Source organism: Echinops telfairi, unplaced genomic scaffold, assembly GCF_000313985.2.
Source record: "Echinops telfairi isolate 266 unplaced genomic scaffold, ASM31398v2 ScPeMD7_18;HRSCAF=68, whole genome shotgun sequence".
NCBI classification, from domain to species: Eukaryota; Metazoa; Chordata; class Mammalia; order Afrosoricida; family Tenrecidae; genus Echinops; species Echinops telfairi.
In genome coordinates, this window is record NW_022103915.1 from 38,467,884 (window position 1) to 38,487,231 (window position 19,348).

The window sequence follows — 19,348 nt, forward strand, 5'->3', positions numbered from 1 at the left end:
GGGTGAAGGGAATGTGGGGTAGAAGGGGAGAACCAATTACAAGAATCTAAGTATAGCCTCCTCCCTGGGGGATGGACAGCAGAGAAGAGGGTGGAGGGAGACGTCGGACAGTGTAACTTATGACAAAACTATAATTTATGAATGGTAAAGAGTTTATGAGGGAGGGGGGAGTAAGGAGGGAGGGGGAAAATGAGCAAATGATACTGAGGGCTAACGTAGAGAGCAAATGTTTTGAGATTGATGAGGGCAACAGGTGTACATAGGTGCTTGACTCAATGGATGTATGTACGGACTGTGATAAGAATTGTACGAGCCCTCAATAAAATAATTTAAATTCAAAAAAACTTAGGCATCAAGCTCCTTGAGGAAGTAAATTGGTAGGCCTTAGAGTGATCAGGGCCATTGTCTTGGGGCACCTCAAGGTCAATTGTCATACACAGTTCACAAAGACAATGTTTACACCCTTGGGTGAGTAGTGACTGGGGTCTTAAGAGCTCATGAGCAGCCATCTAACATGCAACTACCCTGTTTCCCTGAAAATAAGACTGTCATATTAATTTTTGCTCCCAAAGACGCGCTAGGTCTTATTTTCAGGGAATAACTTATTTTTCCATGAAGAAGAATACAGTACCCATTTATTGTTTTATTAAAAGAGACCGAGCACTTCCTGTCTGCTCTGGCTGGGCTGCGGCCAACAGTGAGCTGCACGGCGGGGCCCACCGCTACGGTTCAGAGTTACGGTAGCTTCGGGGGTCCTTATTTTCGGGGACATGTTACTTTTGGGGGATGTCTTATATTTCAGCGAGAGGCAAAACGGTAAGTAGGTCTTTCTTATTTTCGGGGGATGTCTTACTTTCGGGGAAACACGATATTGGTCTCTCCCTAACTGGGGGAAAGAAGAGTGATGAAGGTTGAAAGGTACATGAACCAATTAGGCCAACAAACTAATGGAACTCATAGACATTGTTCTCCATCCACAACTCAGACCAGAAGAACTAGATGGTGCCCAGCTACCATTACCAATTACTCTGAAAAGGACCAGTTCAGAAGGTCCCTGGATAGAGTGGGCAAAAATGTGGAACAGAACTCAAAATCATAAAAGAGACCAGGCAATGATCAGCTAGAGACCAGTGGGACCACTCAGATGATGGATGCCCTTTCATGTCTGGAATTGAACTCACCTTGTTAAATAATCAACCATTTAAGATCAAAGGGACAGCATTTACCTAAGGGCAAATTCAGAGGGTTGAAAATGGGAGAAATGGGACACGTGATGGTACATCGAGGGGACTGCAACTGATGAGTTGGATCTGTATACGCCATGTTGACCTTAGAGCAGATGATCTGTTCTGTTAAACTTCACTGAACGCACACACACGAGTTTAAAATAAGTAGATAAATATAGTGGTGTAGTGGGTCACAGGGCTATGTGGGTCACATAGGCAGGTGGCATGACAGTGTACAGCTAATTTGGTCCTTTGATGATTACCAGGCACATGTATTCAAGAAAGTGAAGCTGCCTTCCAACCACCCTTGTTAAAGAGAGAACTAATTAAACTCATGCCCCAATGCCTGGTATCACACTAAACTCATGCCCCAATGCCTGGTATCACACATCAATCCCGCTGGGGCTAAAATATAAAACATTTAACTGCTTGGACTTCTTTGATAGTATGGAATTAAGTCCAAGTAAGACAGCACTGGTTTGTCCTGAGGGCGTTTCTGGTGGGGCTCTAATTTTCACTCTGGAACGTTGTGCATCTGGTGATGGTACAGAGAGCCCTTTGTTCCTGGCAGGGGCACGACTGCACCATTGTAACTGAACACACTGTGGCATTTTGGCTAAGAATGATGTCTACTCTAAACTTGAGATTACCTAAAGGACATTCTAGGATTCAGAACAGAATCTAAGCTTTGTGAGCCAGAGCTGAAATGTAAATGTTAAGTTCCACATCACACATTGAGTTACATGAATATCCAATGTATCCAGCTTTATCAAATTTGTATCATTGTTTTTTTAGGGGCTCATACAACTCTTATTGCAATCCATACATACATCAATTGTGTAAAGCACGTTCGTACATTGCCCTCATCATTCTCAAAACATTTCCTCTCCACCTAAGCCCCTGGCATCAGCTCATTCCCCCCCTCCCCCAGCTTTACCAAATTTAAGGAATTATTTCCTCTTTTGCCAAAATAGCTTTAATTAGCTACTTGATATTTTGTTTAAATTTCATCTTAGTGCTCTGGTGGTGTAGTGGGTTATACACTGGACTGCTAACTAAATTTCATCTAAGTTTTTTTCAAATTACATCCCCTAAGAGGAAGCTAAATGTTTTTGTTAAGAAAGTTGGTTTTTTGAACAGAAGTAATATACTAGTGGCAAAACTGACCTCAGGTTTAATACTGCGTTAACCACTGTCAAGTCTTCCTTAGAGCAGAGCAGAGTTAGATGAGGATAGTAATTTTTGATGATGGATTAGGCTTTTACATTTTGCAGCTAGTAAGTCACACCACTACTTTCCTAGCGAGCACAATTTCAGAGTCAAGTTGAGGACTTGTTTTAATGGAACAATTCTATGGTGTTTGAGTAAAGCACTATTGGAATTACCAAAGAAGATAAAAACGTAAGACCAGAACCAAAGACAAAATCCAACGCCACCCAGTAGACTCCAACAGAGAGCTATATGAGGGTTTTCAAAACTGCCTATAGGAACAGACAGCCTCTTCTTCCTCCTACAGAATGACTGCTGAGTTTGAACCACCGACCACCTTGAAATTAACAGCCTAATGCCTAACTTGCAGTGTTAGCCAGGGTTCCTGAAATATACAAGAGGAATAACAAGTGTAATCAGGTACACCCTATAAACTGTACAATATACACTGAATATGGAATAGTCAACAAGATCAAAGAGATGTATGGTCATAAACAATGAATTATAAGCAATTATCTTCTAGAATGTGTTCTCTGACGCTAATAAGATTATAGATTATTGTTTTAATTCACAAAATAGGTGAAAATTAAGTAACATGTCTAAATAGCCCATAAGTAAAAGAGGTGGAAAAATGACAAGGGAAATTAGAAAGTATTTCTAATGGAATGATAATGACAAATAATGACAGATGTGTAGGAAGCAACTAAAGAGCGGCGTAAACCCCCAGGGAATCCCTTCTGACCACTGAGCAGCGATGACACCGGACATCTTTGTTACCAGACAGGGTGTGCTGGAAAGTGATCCAATGCAGATGTAGTTCGTTTAAAATTTAATACTTTTTATCAATTTTATTCTCTTTGGTTCTTTTAAATTTTTTTCTAGTTTTATGATTTTCTGCTATTTGAGGGTTTTTTTGTTTCATTTTGTTACTGTTCTTTTTTTTCTTTTCCCCATGTCTTTCTTTCTATGTAATCCAACATAGGGAAACTATCAAGACAATACCAGAATCAATAGTTTCTTAGAGGCATGGCAGGGGAGATTGGGGGAAGATGGGGTGCTAGTAATGAGCACAAGAAAGGACAAATTAATCTAAGACTGATTGCGGGGTGATTCCACAACTCTTTTTAATATGTTTAAACTACTGAGTTGTGTGATACATAACTTATGTCAACAGAACTGCATAAACATAGTGTATAAGTAGGAGCTGTTTAGAGAGTAATACGGTAGCTTCAAGTGCCTACTAGAAAAGGGGTAAAAACCTAAGCTCTCACCTCAGAAGCTGGAGAAAGAAGTGGAAATCAAAGTCAAAGTAAGTACCAGAAAGTAAGAAGTCAATTAAATAGAAGAGTGACAAAGAAAACTAACAAACGTAAAACTCTTATAATTTAGTTTTTTCCCCTTGAGATTATTTTGGTTATTTCTATTTAATTTCCATATAAATCTTTACATTAGTTTTTCAGTCTCCACAGAAAAGTCTGCTGGGATTTATTTTTTGCTAACAACTTTATTGATCATGGAGAGAACAGTCACCCATGTAAAGTGCACAAGGCAGTACTTTCAGTGGAGTCAGAACTGCAGTCAGAACTCTTTTTAATATGTTTATCATTTAAACCGTTACCACTTTTAGATCATGTGATGAGCCTATATTCCCTTTTGGACTCACACCACTTCCCCCATCTTCCCCCGATTCCACCACTCTGAGGCAATCGCTCTGGAGACACCTATTCTGGACATGACATGTAAATGTAATCAAAGAATATGTGGGCTCGTGTGTCTGGCTTCTTTCAGCACAGTATTTTCAAGGTTCATCCATGTCAGAGCATGTGTCATTAATTCATTCCTTATTATCACCCATTTTTCAAGACTTACAATAAAACAACCAATCAAAGACAGTATAATCAATAAAAAACCCAAACCCACATATTCCATTATAGACTAATGTAATTTATAAATGGCATAAACCCAGTTAAGTCCATTTATTCCAATTCATAGTGACTTTTTACATGGGGAATCTAATCCTTAAGAGTCTGCTGAGAACGTTCCATGTCCCATAAACTAAAAACAAACACAAAAAAAGCCAAACTCTCTGCCACTGAGTTGACTCTAACTCACAGTGACCCTATAATTGGGTGTCGGATGCCTTGTACATTTTCATGGGAGCAGACAGCCTCATCTTTCAGCTGGTGGGTTCGAAGTGCAAACTTTAGCAGTCCAATGCTTCCTGGACAGCTCTTTAGACATTGTAAGTTGGTTCTGGTGTAAGATGACTACCTCTTTTAGTTTTCATTATCTTCGTCTTTTATTGACAGTATTTTTATAAAGGCTGAGAGCTCAAGATGTGTCGCTTTTAAGCATCATAACATATTAGGCCAGGGTGTTTCCTGTTTCTCTCAATGGACCCGTGTTAACAGTATAACAACTTTACCTTCAGATTCTTGCCTTCTTTGGCCAACAATGCCCGGAGTCTTTCTTGTGAAGGGGGTGCAATGAAGATAATATATGGTTTCAAGTCGGAGTTACGGAGGGTCTTCAGTGACTACACAGAAAAGATATTTGGATTTTAAAACTTATTTTCATCATTTAGCTATTTCTCAGTTATGTACTTGGAATATAATAAAGCTATTTTTTAAACATTGCTTGTCTTGTGACTGTTTTCTAAACCTCTTCAAATAATGAATAATATACATTTTAAGATCAAATCATTTATGCTAAAAATATACTGGGTGTATTCATCTATAAATGTGAGTGCTTTGCTCTGTTGTGAAATGTTTTATATTATGAATGACACCGTAAGATGACAGCTATGATTGTTATGATGAAATACTTGATAAGATCACATACAGATTATAATAACCATATTAAAAAATCATTTTGGAGAAACACCACCCTGATACACCTTAACCCTTAAACTGAAATTATACTTAGAGATCACCTTTTAACTACTAAATAAAAGGTTTAGTTCATGAGGGCAATGAATGTACAAATGTGATTTACACAACTGATGTATGGATTGTGATAAGAGTTGTATGAGCCCCTAATAAAATGATTTTAAAAAAGGTTTAGTTCAAAAGCTCAAAGAGTAACCAGCTTCTTTAATACAAATCATCTGTGGGAGACCAAAGGTCAACAAGCTGTTCTCTAGAGCAAAGATGAGAAGGGGTACGACTAGAAAGGAATGCATGGGAATAATCACACAATGTGAAAAATAAAACCAGTGCCACCAAATTGCAATTATGGCAATTAGTTAATGGGAACCTAATTTGCTAGGTAAATATCACCTTAAAAACAGTAAAATGTTAATATCGGGGGTGGGTGGTGGGTGGGTTTGCACTGTTTGGATTAGAAGATTGTGGTTTTCATCTTGCTTTTGCCACTCACTGTGTCCTTACACTGAAGCGCCCTTTCCCACTTGAAAACATTCAGATGGTGAAGATGATACGCTTACATACTCTGAGTTCTCTGATAAAATCTGTTCACTCAAATAATATACAAAACTTAGAAGAATGTCAGCAAAAACATTTACCATGTTCTTAAGTTAAAAAAATTTAATTAAAATACAGAGCCCAAAGTTTCTGCCAAATGAAAATAAACAAACTGACTTACTACTTCAAGAAAGGCCCTTGCAGTCAATTCTACGTACATCTCTTTAGGGACCACAGACTAGGCTGTTTGAGTTAACAGAGCAGTAGAGTCAACCACAATAATTTTATGCTAACCTTACATTGTCTAGGAGAGAAAAAAAAAATCTACAAAATAGAGGAAAACTAAATCTAAAACACTTTCCTAAAAGTATTTTAACTTCTTAAATGAAAATCTAAGTTAGTAATTTTAGGCTTTTGCCTAGACTGCAGATAGAAGTGGAAGGAGGTTTCAGTTAGACACAGATACTGTATTAGTTACTGCCTGTACAGTCACTTTTAGAACCCTAAGAATCATCTTTAAATTTTCAAATTTTTCTAAACTAAGAAACAGAAAAGAGAAATTATTCCGTGTTGTTATCACTCAGTGCTCTCCAGTCAGTTCTGACTCAGCCCTCTTCTACACACAATAGAATGCAACACTGCTCAGTCCTCCGCCATGGGCCATCCTCACAATCGTTTACACTTGAGCCATCGTTGCGGCTACTGTGCTAGTCCTTCTTGTTGCGGGTCTTCCTTTTTTATTCACCCTCCACTTTACCAAGCATGATGGCCTTCTCCAGTGACCAATCCTCCTAAAAAGATGTCAAAAACATGTGAGACCAAGTCTCACCCATCTTTGTTTTTCAAGGATGTACTTGTTCCAATCCAGATGTCCTTCTGGCAGTCCATGGCATCCGTTCTTCTCTCGGTATTCCTTCTTCATTGTCCGGCTTTCACATGCATTATGAGGCCATTAAAAAACACCGTGACATGGGTCAGGCATACCTTAATCCTCGAAGTCACATCCTTGCTTCTCAACACTTTAAAGAGGTCCTGTGCAGATTTACCCACTACAATGTGTTGTTTGATCTCTTGACGGCTGCTTCCATGAGTATTGATTGTGTGTCCAAGTAAGACAAAATCCACAACAACTTCAACCTTCTCCCCATTTCAACATGGTACCTATTGGCCCATGTGTGAGAATGGTGGTTTTCTTTGAGACTTGATCTCTCATTATAGGACCAGTCCTTGGAAAGATAGGGCAGTGGCAAACAGAAAGACCCTCCGTAAGGACCGACACAGTGGCTGCACCACACATAGCACAACTGTGAGAATTGCCCAGACTGGGCAGGGTCTCATCCAGCAGTCCCCGGGGCTGTTATGAGTTAGGGCCAACTCACAGGCACCTCACAATTACCAAAAAACCCATACTAAAGGCCTGCCTGCAGGCATGGTGGAGAAGAGGACGTCCTACTCAAAGAGCTGTATCCGGAGTCTTTTTTGATTATAAATTGTTGCTTGTTCATTTCCTAGTAAGCCCCATAAGCAAATTGTCTTGTGAGTTGTGTGTGACCATTGCCACAAATTATGAAATCCAGCAGAGAAGTAGGGACCGTTAGTGTCAGAGTTGATAAAATGGTTGGAGAGAGGAGGCACATCTGACCTCTGCTGCTGCTGCTGCTGGGGACTCCCTCCCTGGCATAAACAGAGAGGAGGTCCTAAGTCTCTGCACTGCCATTCTTATAGTTAGAAATATTTTTTAATTAAAATTTTATTTTAAAAACCGTAATAATCTTGAAAAGACTTAAGTACTAGAACTTAATTAAGTCCTTTGATTCTTAGACCAAAATATAGTTGCCACTATATTATTCTGCAAAAATATGCCCCAAGTTTAACAGCCTAAATTACCTGTGTGCGAAGATTTAAAAGACATATTTTGCCAGAGTTGATGACTTGCCGTACAGAATCTATGCTGGTGCCATACAAATTTTTCTCAAATTCACCATGCTCAATGAACTTCCCAGCTGCTATGTCTGCTTCGAACGCTTGCCGAGGAACAAAGTGGTAATCTCTGCCAGCTACTTCATGGTCTCGTCTACTCCTGGTTGTATCTAAGCAAACAAAATCCAGTAAAAATAAAGGGAATGGATGAAAGTACACATAGGAACTAACTGCAAATAAATTCCTATGGAATACAGATAATAAAATAATGCTTTCAGGATAATAATAAGAGTTCACCTGTTTAATGTTGACAGTTTTTATTTCTAAGGAGCCTTAGTGATGCACTGGGCTAAGTGTCTGGCTGCTAACTAACTGCAAGGTCAACAGCTGGAACCCACCAGCCCCTCCATATGAGACAGATGAGGCGGTCTCTTTCTGTAAACAGACGTATAGCTTCAGAAACAAGACCGGGTAGTTCTACTCTGTTCTATACGGTTGCTATGAGCCCGAATTGACTCAAAGGCAATGCGTTTGAGTTCTAGATAGAAAATGGCCAAAAATATGTTTCAGTATCTTAATAATGGTTATATTTGAATAGAACTATGGTCTCTAGAAGGAGCCCTGGCTTAGTCGTTGGGATACAAACTACAAGGCTGACAGTTCAGAAAACCGATCCAGGGTTGCTGGGCATCTGAATCCACTCCATGGCAGTGGGTGGGTGCATCACAGAAAGGTTTTCCGATGGCTGATAGTTTCAGAAGCGCACTGCCCAGCCGGACCTTCTTTCAGGCACCTCTGGGTGGACTCCAACCTCTCCATTTCTGGGTAGCAGCCCAGTGTACTAACCACGTGCAAGACTCAGGCAGTCCTCCTTCCCCAGTATGAAGGACTATATCATTTTAAAAGAGAAGTTCTGTTTTTAGAGATTAGCTCTAAGTTTCTATCTTCAGCATCAGTATACAGAATCAAGAAGCTGATTCCATTTTGAACTGGGAATTACAAAGAGCCCAAACTGAAATTTATTCAGAAAGTAACTGGTTTCATACTCACCGATAAAAAGATTTGGATAAACCAGGTCCCTCTTTCATTGACAACAGTGAATGCATAAAATGGATGAAAATGTCTCCTATAGTTAGGCGTTCTAGGTGGTAAAAAGGAATAAATCCAAACTTACGAGGAACTGCAGATGCAAAACGGTCTTTTTCCTTGTTCATGAGCCTCTGGCGCAATTCATTCTGGCCACAGTTCTGTGGGCCAATCAAGATGATAGGTCTTTTCCTATTAGCAGGTTGATGATAAAGTGACATTTCCTCATAAGTTAAGATCTCCTCATTGTCATAATCTTTGGAAAAGAAAAAGTTAAGCCCTTCAACCAGAATTACTGTCAGGTAATAAAGATATAAATACGCAGAGTTCGTCCCCCCCCAAAATTGGAAAGAAGTACAATTTATGAACATTAAAAATGCCTAGTTTTTTTGGCTCATGATAGTGAAAACTGGGTAGTCGATATGAGGAGCACGTTCCTCTATCATTATACCCTGGTGGGGGGCACAAGGAAAGCGAGTCAGACCAGGACACATTAACGTTTCCAGTTCTTCTTTCTCTCGTTTCATACTGTGTTTTGAATGTTCAATACGGTATAATTAAACTGACACTTACGTAAAAAAGTTTGGAGCCAATACTTTGACAGAGGGTGGGAACATGAAGAGATACAACAAATGAGAATATCAATCATTTTGTAAGATGGAGATCTCAGATATCATGAATAGGCTGCGCAGTATACCTAGCACACAGAAGCATTTTAAAAGAGTAGCTATACCTCAAGTTGTTAGAGCAAAATGCCTTCCTGTAATTGTACACCTTGAGAACAGGTCAGACTGGTGCTATCCACACTTTCCACATTTATGTTTATTCTATTCCAGAATACTAACAAGAAGGGTGACTGAAGATTCTGGGTAAAGTGTGGGGGTGCAGTTGTATTCAGATGAAATTAGAACTGTCGACAGGGGAAAGCAAAAGCTAACAACCAGCAGGCTTCTGTGTCCTTTCATCCTATCGCCTGACTAGGAAAGGCCATCTCTCCACAGCAAGACACGTCATGACTATCTGGACCATCTTGATCTTGCCAGGGCTTAGAACAAAGTCCGACACACAGAAGGAGCTCAACTGTGCTTGTTCGAATTCCAGCTCAGCCTGTACTTTATTCTTTGGCATGTCTCCAACATGAACCGAAGCAGGAGCAGTACAGTCAAATGCCCAAAGGACTAACACCAAGAAGGTCATCAAAACCAGTGATCAGGTTGAGTTGACATAAACTTGGGAATGACGGGATCGTTGAACTGGACAGTAAGTGTCTAATATAAAGGCAAAAGCCATTATTACTTAGGTCCAGCAGATAATCGTCCCTGAGAATGAGAGGCCAATGTTGTCTGAGTATTTTTTAATCTTAGTAGTAATTAAAATAACAAAACACATTTCTGTGTGTTTTACTTAAGCCCTGTGCATTGACCTCAGCTAGTAGACAGCAGGATCGTGGAAAGGACCGCATTGAGACATGAGCAATTACTGTAGATGATATTTTCAATTTCTACTTTTAGGACATCTGAATTGTTAGAATTTGTTAAAAGTTTGTATTGGGTTTTCCCCCCAACAGATTAAGTAGAAAAAATAACTGGCGAAACCATCACTATAAAACTTTCATTTTCACTCAAAGTTTCCCCAGAATGCAGAATGATCCATTACCCAAGAGTGTTCCAGAAGAGATAAGCTGCTCTGAATGATTTTCTCAAGTACAAATGATGTTTTAATGGGTCTAAAGGTAAAACTCCCTGAATATCAATGTCATTTCCTTCAAATGTTCACTAGGAATCCATTCAGATATAAACACAACTAAGGCTGGAGAGTAGAACTTACCATCATTTTTATTGGCATTATATAAAACCTTTTTCCTCTTCTTTTTATTCTTCTTTGCACACCATAGTTTTCCTGTTGAATGACCACAAGCACAACTATAAATGTGGCACTTGTTTCCTTTAAAAAATCCACATATTCCAACTTGAAGAACACAAACTGTTTTAAATTTGAATAATTTATAAACAATAATTACATTGTAAATAGAAGAACTATTTTTGAGATGTAGTGATAGCTTGCCATTATAAACAGATAAGCTTTAATACTTACATCTTGCCCCTTTTGTATAGTCCTAAAATGATCTATTTTGCCTCTCACATGAATATTATCTTTCTGAAAAGTTCTGAGAGGTAAATGTAATATGGTCCCAGATGGGGACCCAATGACCTCTTATTAATATCAAAATAGAAGTGTCCAACCTGACTTTTCTGGTTCTTTATCTTCTTCTATTGTCTGCTTCATGGCTTCCCTTTGCTGCTGGAAGCTTTTCCCTTGTTAGCAGAAAAAGAGGAAAATACATAAGATTAAAAAAAAGAGGATTAAAAAACTAGATTTTTTTTCAATCAAGAGAAAATATTTAAAAGTGGCAGCTTTTCATTGATATTCCCTCCCCACAAGAGATGAGAGTGATATCAGCTATTGTATTTTAAAACCTCCAAAAGTGTAAAGCATTAATTTTCATCTCTGTTCTTAAAACTATCCATTAGAAAAGCTAAGTAATAAATTAGTGCTGGACAATGTTAACAGTTCCATATTTTAAAAGCACTCACTGCTGTGCATTTACCATGTGGAAAATACTAGGGTGGGTCTTACAAAGATTCTTACCACTTGGAATGGTCCCAAATCCAGTAAACCAATTCTACAGGTTAACTATTAAAATTAGCATGTGATCATTCATCACCACCAACACAATTCCAATGTGCTCGTGATTTATGCCTTGCCATTCTTATTCGTGTGGGACTTTTTCCTTGGGCCTTTATACATATGCGTGAGTGTATGTATATATATGTCTGTATATGTTTACAATTTTATTTCCACCTTTCAGGTACCAGTGTAAGAGATAAGTGGAAAACACATTTTTTCCTCACAGGATAAAGATTTCCCAAGGTTTCTGACTTTCATCAATTTTCAGAGCTGAACCTCACAAATTTTAAAAAAATAAATATTTTTCTTCAGGATAAAAGTGGTTTTACTTGGAAAATTCTGTAGTAACAGTCCTATATAGTTGTAATCTCATTTTTATTATCTAATTCTTTCAGTTTCAAGCCAAGGAATCTTGAAAAGTAGTCAACAAATTCTATCCACTTGGATAATTAGTAGAATATAGTTTCATTAGCGCACAGCAAAAAAGGAGACTATGATAAATCATATATTGCCACACACGTATCAGAATAGACTGTATACTCCTGCACTGTGGACACATTGTTGGGAGAGACTGGTCCTGGAGAGAGACACAATGCTTGCTCAAGTCGAAAGGAAGCAAAAGGAAAGAAAGGGGAAGGCCCTCGACAAGATGGGTTGACAACTGGCGGCAACGGTGGGCGGGCTCTGCCCTACGAATGACCGAATGAGCGTGAGGACGGCGCGGGCCCGGCAGGGCTCTGTGCTGCTGTGCAGGGCGGCTCTGAGGTGGGGCAGACTCAGCAGCACCTACCCACAATAAATGGTACACATACAGAATATTAAATGACACCATTATTAGCAATACGAACTGCTTTCTTAAGACACAAATCATTGTGATCTAAAGGAAAACCATTTAAAATGTTTAAAAATTTTATGATGATCTATTTCTATGGTAAGTTTGTTTGTTTAGGTGGGGTGGACAATGTGACCCCTTAACATTATTCTGATTCTAACCAAAAAAGCCTTTATCAGAGTAAGGGATGAGTAGGGATGAAGAGCCCTATAACTAAAAACTAAGACAGTTCGTTATTAATACTATATAAAGTTATCAACAGTGCCACTAAGAATAAATGTAAATATATTGACATTTCTTATACCCTAGAAAATCTGCTTTAGTCTTGTTTTCGTGTACAAAACAGACCCAAACCTCAAATATAGTTTGAGAACATTCATCAAGTTCCCAAAAGGGTGATGGCCAGATGAGGGAGGCCATTAGCACGACACAACACAGTGTCTAAGAGTTCAGTTAGGCTGCTAGTTAAATAAGACATGGGGCAAAGGAACCAGTCACAAATCCGTAACTGGTGGCAGATGCATACATCAGTTACAGGTGGGACTACAGAAGCAGGGGCAGGGCCATGACTGAGACATGGACACTCTGTCAGACACAGAGAGCTTACAAACTGGCCTCGGGCCTCTGACCCAGGCAAGCCGGGCATGGCAGACAGGGCATGACTCGTGACTATGAGACACCTCCAGCGCTGTCCCTCAAAGACACACCCGGGAAAGCACCTCAGGGAGGTCTGCGCCTCATTGCACTGGCTGGAGATAATCCACTTTCCAAAGTACTCTACTACCTAGAGGCTAGAGTATCTACACCCTTGGTTACTATTCAGGAGGAATTCAATCTTTGTGGGGACTCTGCAAGTGGATTTTGGGTTTTCACTGTCATCCATAGCCTTCTGCAAACAGGATATCCGAATTTTAAGCTGTAATACAATCCGAAATCTAAGGAAGCCCTTAGAAATTGTTTCAAACCCTTTTGACAGCTTCTTCTGTTCCTACTATACAGCTCTCCACCAGCATATATTTCTTTGGCTCACATTTTTATCAAGACCTCTTTTATACAGGATCTCTGCCCCTCTTCCTCCTAAACATATTACTTGTAGTTAAACCCATGTAGGCAAATTTGGTGTGCTTCATTACCAGGGTGTAGTGTGAGTGATAACTGAAAAATGGCTTTGGCAAAACAAAATTAAAACTTATGAAAGAGCCTTAGGTCTAATTAAGAAGGACAGGTGATGGCAGCATTATTTTTAAAACCACCTTGAATGTATTCCTTTAAGAGACGGTGCCTGCATTTAAATAACCTGCACTAAGTGCTGTGGCGCACACAACGCAGATATAACGGGTACTTACAAGTATTTAACAAACACGTTCAACATATTCTGTCATCTTTAAAATCGCATTCTACTCCCTTGGTTCTGCTTCTTACTCCATCCTACTCCCGTCCTAAGAACTGACTGTTGGAATGATTATAGCTAGACACTTCGTTTTGTTATAAGTAATGTTACCTACATACCGATCTGCCAAGGCAGGAGCCCTGCTGGTGCTATCAGGTAAGGATAGCAGTTCAACTGCAAGGTTAGCAGTTCAAGCACACCAACTGCTCCTTGAGATAAAGATGGTACTATCTATTCCTGTAAATATGTGTAGCCTCAAAATCACCTAGATAGCAGGAGCTTATCTGTCTAACTTTTTTCCGATTTAAATTTTTGTTTATTAGATAAAACTTTAGAGGGAAAAAAAATCAGTTTTCTATTCAACAATGCATACATTTGGCTTCACATCACTGATTGCAATCCTCACGATGTTAACATCATTTCTCACTTCCTGTGCTTCTAGTTTCCCTTCTTTAGTCTGTCAAAACCCTTGTGAACTCCAGGAGTTGATAGTTTTAAGACGCACAAACCTTCCTAGTATTACTGTTCATCAAATAGACCTATTGTCTGAAAATTGGACCACAGGGGTGAGCTCAGTTCTAGACCTGAAGTGTGATTAAGGGCCACAGCCTTGGGGATTCCACCTGCCTCCATCCATCCAGTAAGCCTGGTGATTTTTATGATTTTGAGTTCCGGGTCCACATTTATCTCCCCCTTTATCCGGGACTTTCTAAAGTGACCCCTTTCAGAGAGGTCAGTGGTGATAGCTGGGTTGTGGAGGCTAAAATTCTTGTGTTCTGTGGTAGTTGGTAGTTACATCATCTCATGTCAACTTGACAGCGTGAAGGGGTGCAGCCTAACCTGTCAAACAGGACACAGCCTGATGATGCTTCCTTATGGGTGCTGCCTTCTCATGAGCATTCTGGGAACTTCCTCTCTTTTTCCCTGGGGGTGGGCCACATACTCTCTCTGTTTCACCGTCCTGTTGACAAGCCATGTGGAACCATGCTGAGACCAGAGCAAGCCATGTGGAGGCCAGCACCCGTGCTGAGATGTTTCCAACGGCACTGGATCCGCAAGACTTTGCACCCACTGGCATGTGATCTTCCTTCATTCAGCATCATTGCATGTGCTGCATTGGACATATGGCTAATATCAGACTTATGGACTTTTTCCGAACTGAACTGGGATTTTTCCCTATACAACTGCTTTTTAATATAAAGCTCTCTCTTACACACAGAAGACTCTCTGGATTTGTTTCTCTAGTCAACTCTAACACATGGTCTATTAGTCCTTTGAACTAACTGTTTCCATGCATTTCTCATTCTCTTCCTTCTGTTTTGCTTCAGGGGAGGGGAGACCAATGGTGATACCACAGACAGACATTCAGCTGTAGGACCACAAAAGTAGTAGACAGAACATTTGCTTGGTGAAATATATCGTGTCAATTAACGTTGTTGTTCCCCAAGAATATGGTCCGAGGCTCCTTGGCCTAGTGACTCATTTTCATAAGTATGACATCGTTACTCTTTCTGAAAGGCATATTCCCTTAATGACTTTAATGTCCAACGTTTCAGTTTCATCTCAAAGGACAATTTTCCTCAATAATAATAAGCATATTCAAGTACTCTATTTCCACCCTAAAGAGCCCTGTTGATAAAAAGGGTTAAACTTGGCCTGTTCTCTGGGAGAAACATGAAGGAAGCAGCCTGCTTCCACGAACACTTACGTTCTCAGAAAGCTGGGGAGCAGTTCTGCTCCGTCCTGCAGGATGACTACAAGTTAGGGTTGACTTGGTGGCAGTAGGTTGTTGCTGTTCTTTGGGGGTCTTCTACCCTAAGAGAACTTCTTTTTGCTGACTGCTGCTAGCCTGTCACATGCACAACAGAATGATACGCTGCTCTGTCCTGGGCAAGCTCCGAAGTCAGTTGAGGATTAGACTATGGCGACCGAGGGGGCTTTAACTGTCTGATTTTTGGAAATAGATTGTAAGGTTTTTCTTCCTAGTCTGGATCCACTGAAACATGTTCAGGATTATAGCAAACCACAAGTCTCCACACTAATGGGCAGGGAAGGGATGCACATAATACACACGCTGGCTGGGAATCAAATCAAAGTGAGAATCTACCAGAGAAACACGACTGTCCTTGCTATTTCCAAAAACTAAACTCACTGCCATCCAGTCAATGCTGATTTATAGCGACCCCCACCCCCCACCCCTGGGTTACCGAGACTGGAACTGTTTATGGGAGTAGAAAGCCCAGTCTTTCTCCCTCAGAGCTGCTGGTGGTTTCTAACTGCCGACCATGAGGAGCCCTGCCCAATGTGTAACCATTATGTTACCAGGGCAGTGGCTAAAGTGATAAATTATTATTCACCTGATTTTAAAAGCTTTTTATTGTGTCTCCTGATGTTTTTTATCAAGTGATGCATTATTTTTTTATTTTACAAGTTTGTTTCTTCCAATTGGGAGTTAATATTTATTTATGTAGTAATGTACATTCTTTTCCTTCTTGGAACGAACACACACACACACACACACACACACCCCTTATTCTACTTGCTGTCCCTATAAGTTCATCAATCCTGGGTTTCATATACCAAAAAGGAGAAAAACATATGACACAAATTCAAGAGGGTGACCCCCAATGACATAACACATCTGAGCTAAACCTTTATATGAACAAACAAAAAAATACAGAAAATGTTGAAAGCCAGATCAGGTTCAGCATGCATCAGAGGCAGAATCAACTTATATGGTTTTAACCATTCAAGTCAGGTTTATCCCTTTGATCTTTAAGTGATGCATTTTAATATATCCCTTATGTATCAGAAGTTTGAAACTCCAGTTGATGATAATCTCCTACTACTACAGTATTCAGGTTCAATACAAGTTTTGGTGCCTCGATAGCAGGATAAACTACATGAATGTAATAGAATGAGAATAACTGAAAAATTAACAACATAATTCCGTCCTGAAATCCCAACAATTGATCACACTTCTAGGCAAGATATTTATGTCACAGATACAACATAAATATGCAAGTATAAGAAAAAGTAAACACATGATTCTTAAAAGAGTTTTTCTGGGCAATGGCTTGGATTTTAAATGTTCTCTTAATGTTAGCATTTCTACTATGTTGTCTGTTACCTGGAACGAGTCCAGCGAGAGGCTGATTATCTTCATCCCCATCCCGGTAGGCCTGCCACCAATTTGGATCTTCCTGACTGATCACATGAAGGATATCCCCTTTTTGAAAAGACAGACCTAATTCTCGACATGGAACATAGGGGTCGTCTGAGGGGTCATAATCAAAATGAGCTTTAACATGGATCTAAAAGAAAGATTTAAAGGAAAAAAAACAGCAATAATAATTTAAAAATTGGCAACACAAAACATTCCTGTTTTTAGTTAAAGCAAGGAAACTATAAATTGAAAGAAAGGTATTTAAACAACTACTTTTGGGCAATATTTTCTCAGGCTCACCTGTTGTCTTCAGGCAAGTTAATCTCTAATGGGTGCCAACATGTATAAGAATATCCAAAACCCTCTACTTGTCATGAACCTTAAGAAGGCCTTCTTTTAAAAAAGACAGTGATTGACAGAGGTGCATTTGCATTAGAGTGAGGTCAAAAGGCAATAATACAAATGTGCCTTACTCTTTCTTTTTTTTTTTTAAAGGAAACCCAAGATTTCAAATTCATCTACATCAAATTTATAATCATTTCCTTACTTGTGGTCTATGTAGATGTGGTTATAATTACTAATGATATGAGTTATTATTGTTTTGCTAAGATGAAGACTGTATATGTATGTAAATCACAGAACTATGTTATGCTATGTAGCATTAAAGGTAGGTTAGAGTTCACCTGTCTCGAGAATTAGATCAGGCTATTATTTCTTATGCCATTTCCCCCCAGTATGTCTCTCCCTGTAAGATTCAACAAGAAACTCATATTTGCTACATTTCTCATTTTTACCTAACCAGGGCATTACCAAAGTCTGCAAGATGTCTATTATTTTTTTTATTAACTATTGCAGCTAACCTAAAAGCAAGGGTTTAAAGTTCAAAACACACACAAGCAAACTGAGGAAAACAAGTGATCCAGCTAAAAATGTCAAACAGCTAAAACAAGCTTGTTTTAGTCTGCTTTATTTGTAGCTTTTTACAAGTAAAAACATAATTGGAAATCTAGAATTAGAAATTTTAAGTACCAAGTAAGGTAGTAGAAAGGTAATTTCTGTTATCAGTCTCCTCACTACAAAATCATACATGCTACCTTAATTGCTAACTTTATGAAATCACTTCCTGAAAGCAAAACCTAGCTTTTATGTTTTCAAGTGTTTTGTTCAGGTCAAAGAAACAAATCATTGTGGAGTCCACTCTGACTCACAGTGGCCCTTTGGATGTTGATAGGGTGTTGGCTAAAATGCTGCATTCTCATGCCACACCTCAGTCTATGCCTTTCAATCAAATTCCTGAGGTAGTACTTCTGGAAACAAATCTGAGGGAACGATTGCCTAAGGGGAAATCAGACAAACCAATAAAGAGGGTGCATCTAGGCCTTCCGACCTTTACCAGAGGCCAATAAAACCACCCAGACATGCTTCCCTTCCTAAAGTGACCAGGCCTCACCCCTTGAACGCTATGATGAGCAGATTTGGAATGAGGTAACCTCCTGGTTTAGGCACAGGAAAGACTGCCAGGAGAGGTACAGAGGGCACGCTCTGTGTTTATGTCAACTTCCTCAAGCGTCATGAAATACAGTCCCCAAAATTATGAGCAACAGTAATTTAAATGCATTTTCCTAAGCAAAGTTGATTTTACAGTAGTAAAAAGTACTCACTTGAGCTAACTACAATCTGAGGATTGCCTAGATCTGCACTGCGACTTCTGTTCACAGTCTTTCCCTCTCAGCTGTAGGTAGGGCGTCTGCTTTTGTGTGCCATGCACGGGAAAACAAAGCCCTTTTCAAATGAGAGACCTGACCCCCATAGGAAAGGTCCAGGGTGCCACAATGCTGTAATAATACTATATTTGTATGGGCAAATCTGCTGCAAGAGAACGAACTCTTAAAAGTGTGAGAAAGCAAAGGCGCCATTTTGAGGACTACTGTGTGCCTGACCTAGTCCACAGTATTTTCTGTGTCCTTATACCCTGTGCAAGCTGAACAATGAATAAAAGGAACTGATGCCTCTGAATGATGGTGCTGGCCAAAACACTGAACAGATTGTGGACATCCAGAAAAACAAACATCTGTCTTGGAAGAAGTCCAGCCCCAATGTTCCTTAGAAGCAGGGATGGAGAGACCTGGCCTGGTCTTGCTTACTCCTTCACCCTTACCTCTTACACCCTCTGCTCATCATCATTCCATTCCTACTTTGTACCATCCATACAGATTTTCCAAACACAAAGTTCTTTAGAAATTATACCTAGAAAGTATTCCTCGTGGCAATTAACAGGCCTGACTCCAACACATCCTATGGGTCTGTTTCATGGTACTTCCAAACGGTTTTCCCTGACCTCTCTCTCTAAATTAACCACATCTCTTTCCATTCCTCGTGAGCACATCCTGCTTATTCACATCTTATTCA

The 19,348-nt window shown here is 39.6% G+C and overlaps 1 protein-coding gene across 5 annotated transcripts in view; it reads right to left on the reverse strand.

Moving 5' to 3' along the window:
- PALS1 (protein associated with LIN7 1, MAGUK p55 family member) overlaps positions 1 to 19,348 on the reverse strand; it is a 99,708-nt gene that overhangs the window by 5,417 nt on the left and 74,943 nt on the right. For all 5 annotated transcript variants that reach the window (XM_045287687.1, XM_004698660.2, XM_045287686.1 and 2 more), the window contains 6 exons: positions 16,904 to 17,087; positions 11,107 to 11,178; positions 10,691 to 10,762; positions 8,952 to 9,119; positions 7,745 to 7,947; positions 4,861 to 4,971 (listed from right to left, as the gene is read on the reverse strand). In XM_045287687.1, coding sequence (XP_045143622.1) covers positions 4,861 to 4,971; positions 7,745 to 7,947; positions 8,952 to 9,119; positions 10,691 to 10,762; positions 11,107 to 11,178; positions 16,904 to 17,087 — 810 coding nt within the window. The remainder of the gene's footprint in view (positions 1 to 4,860; positions 4,972 to 7,744; positions 7,948 to 8,951; positions 9,120 to 10,690; positions 10,763 to 11,106; positions 11,179 to 16,903; positions 17,088 to 19,348) is intronic.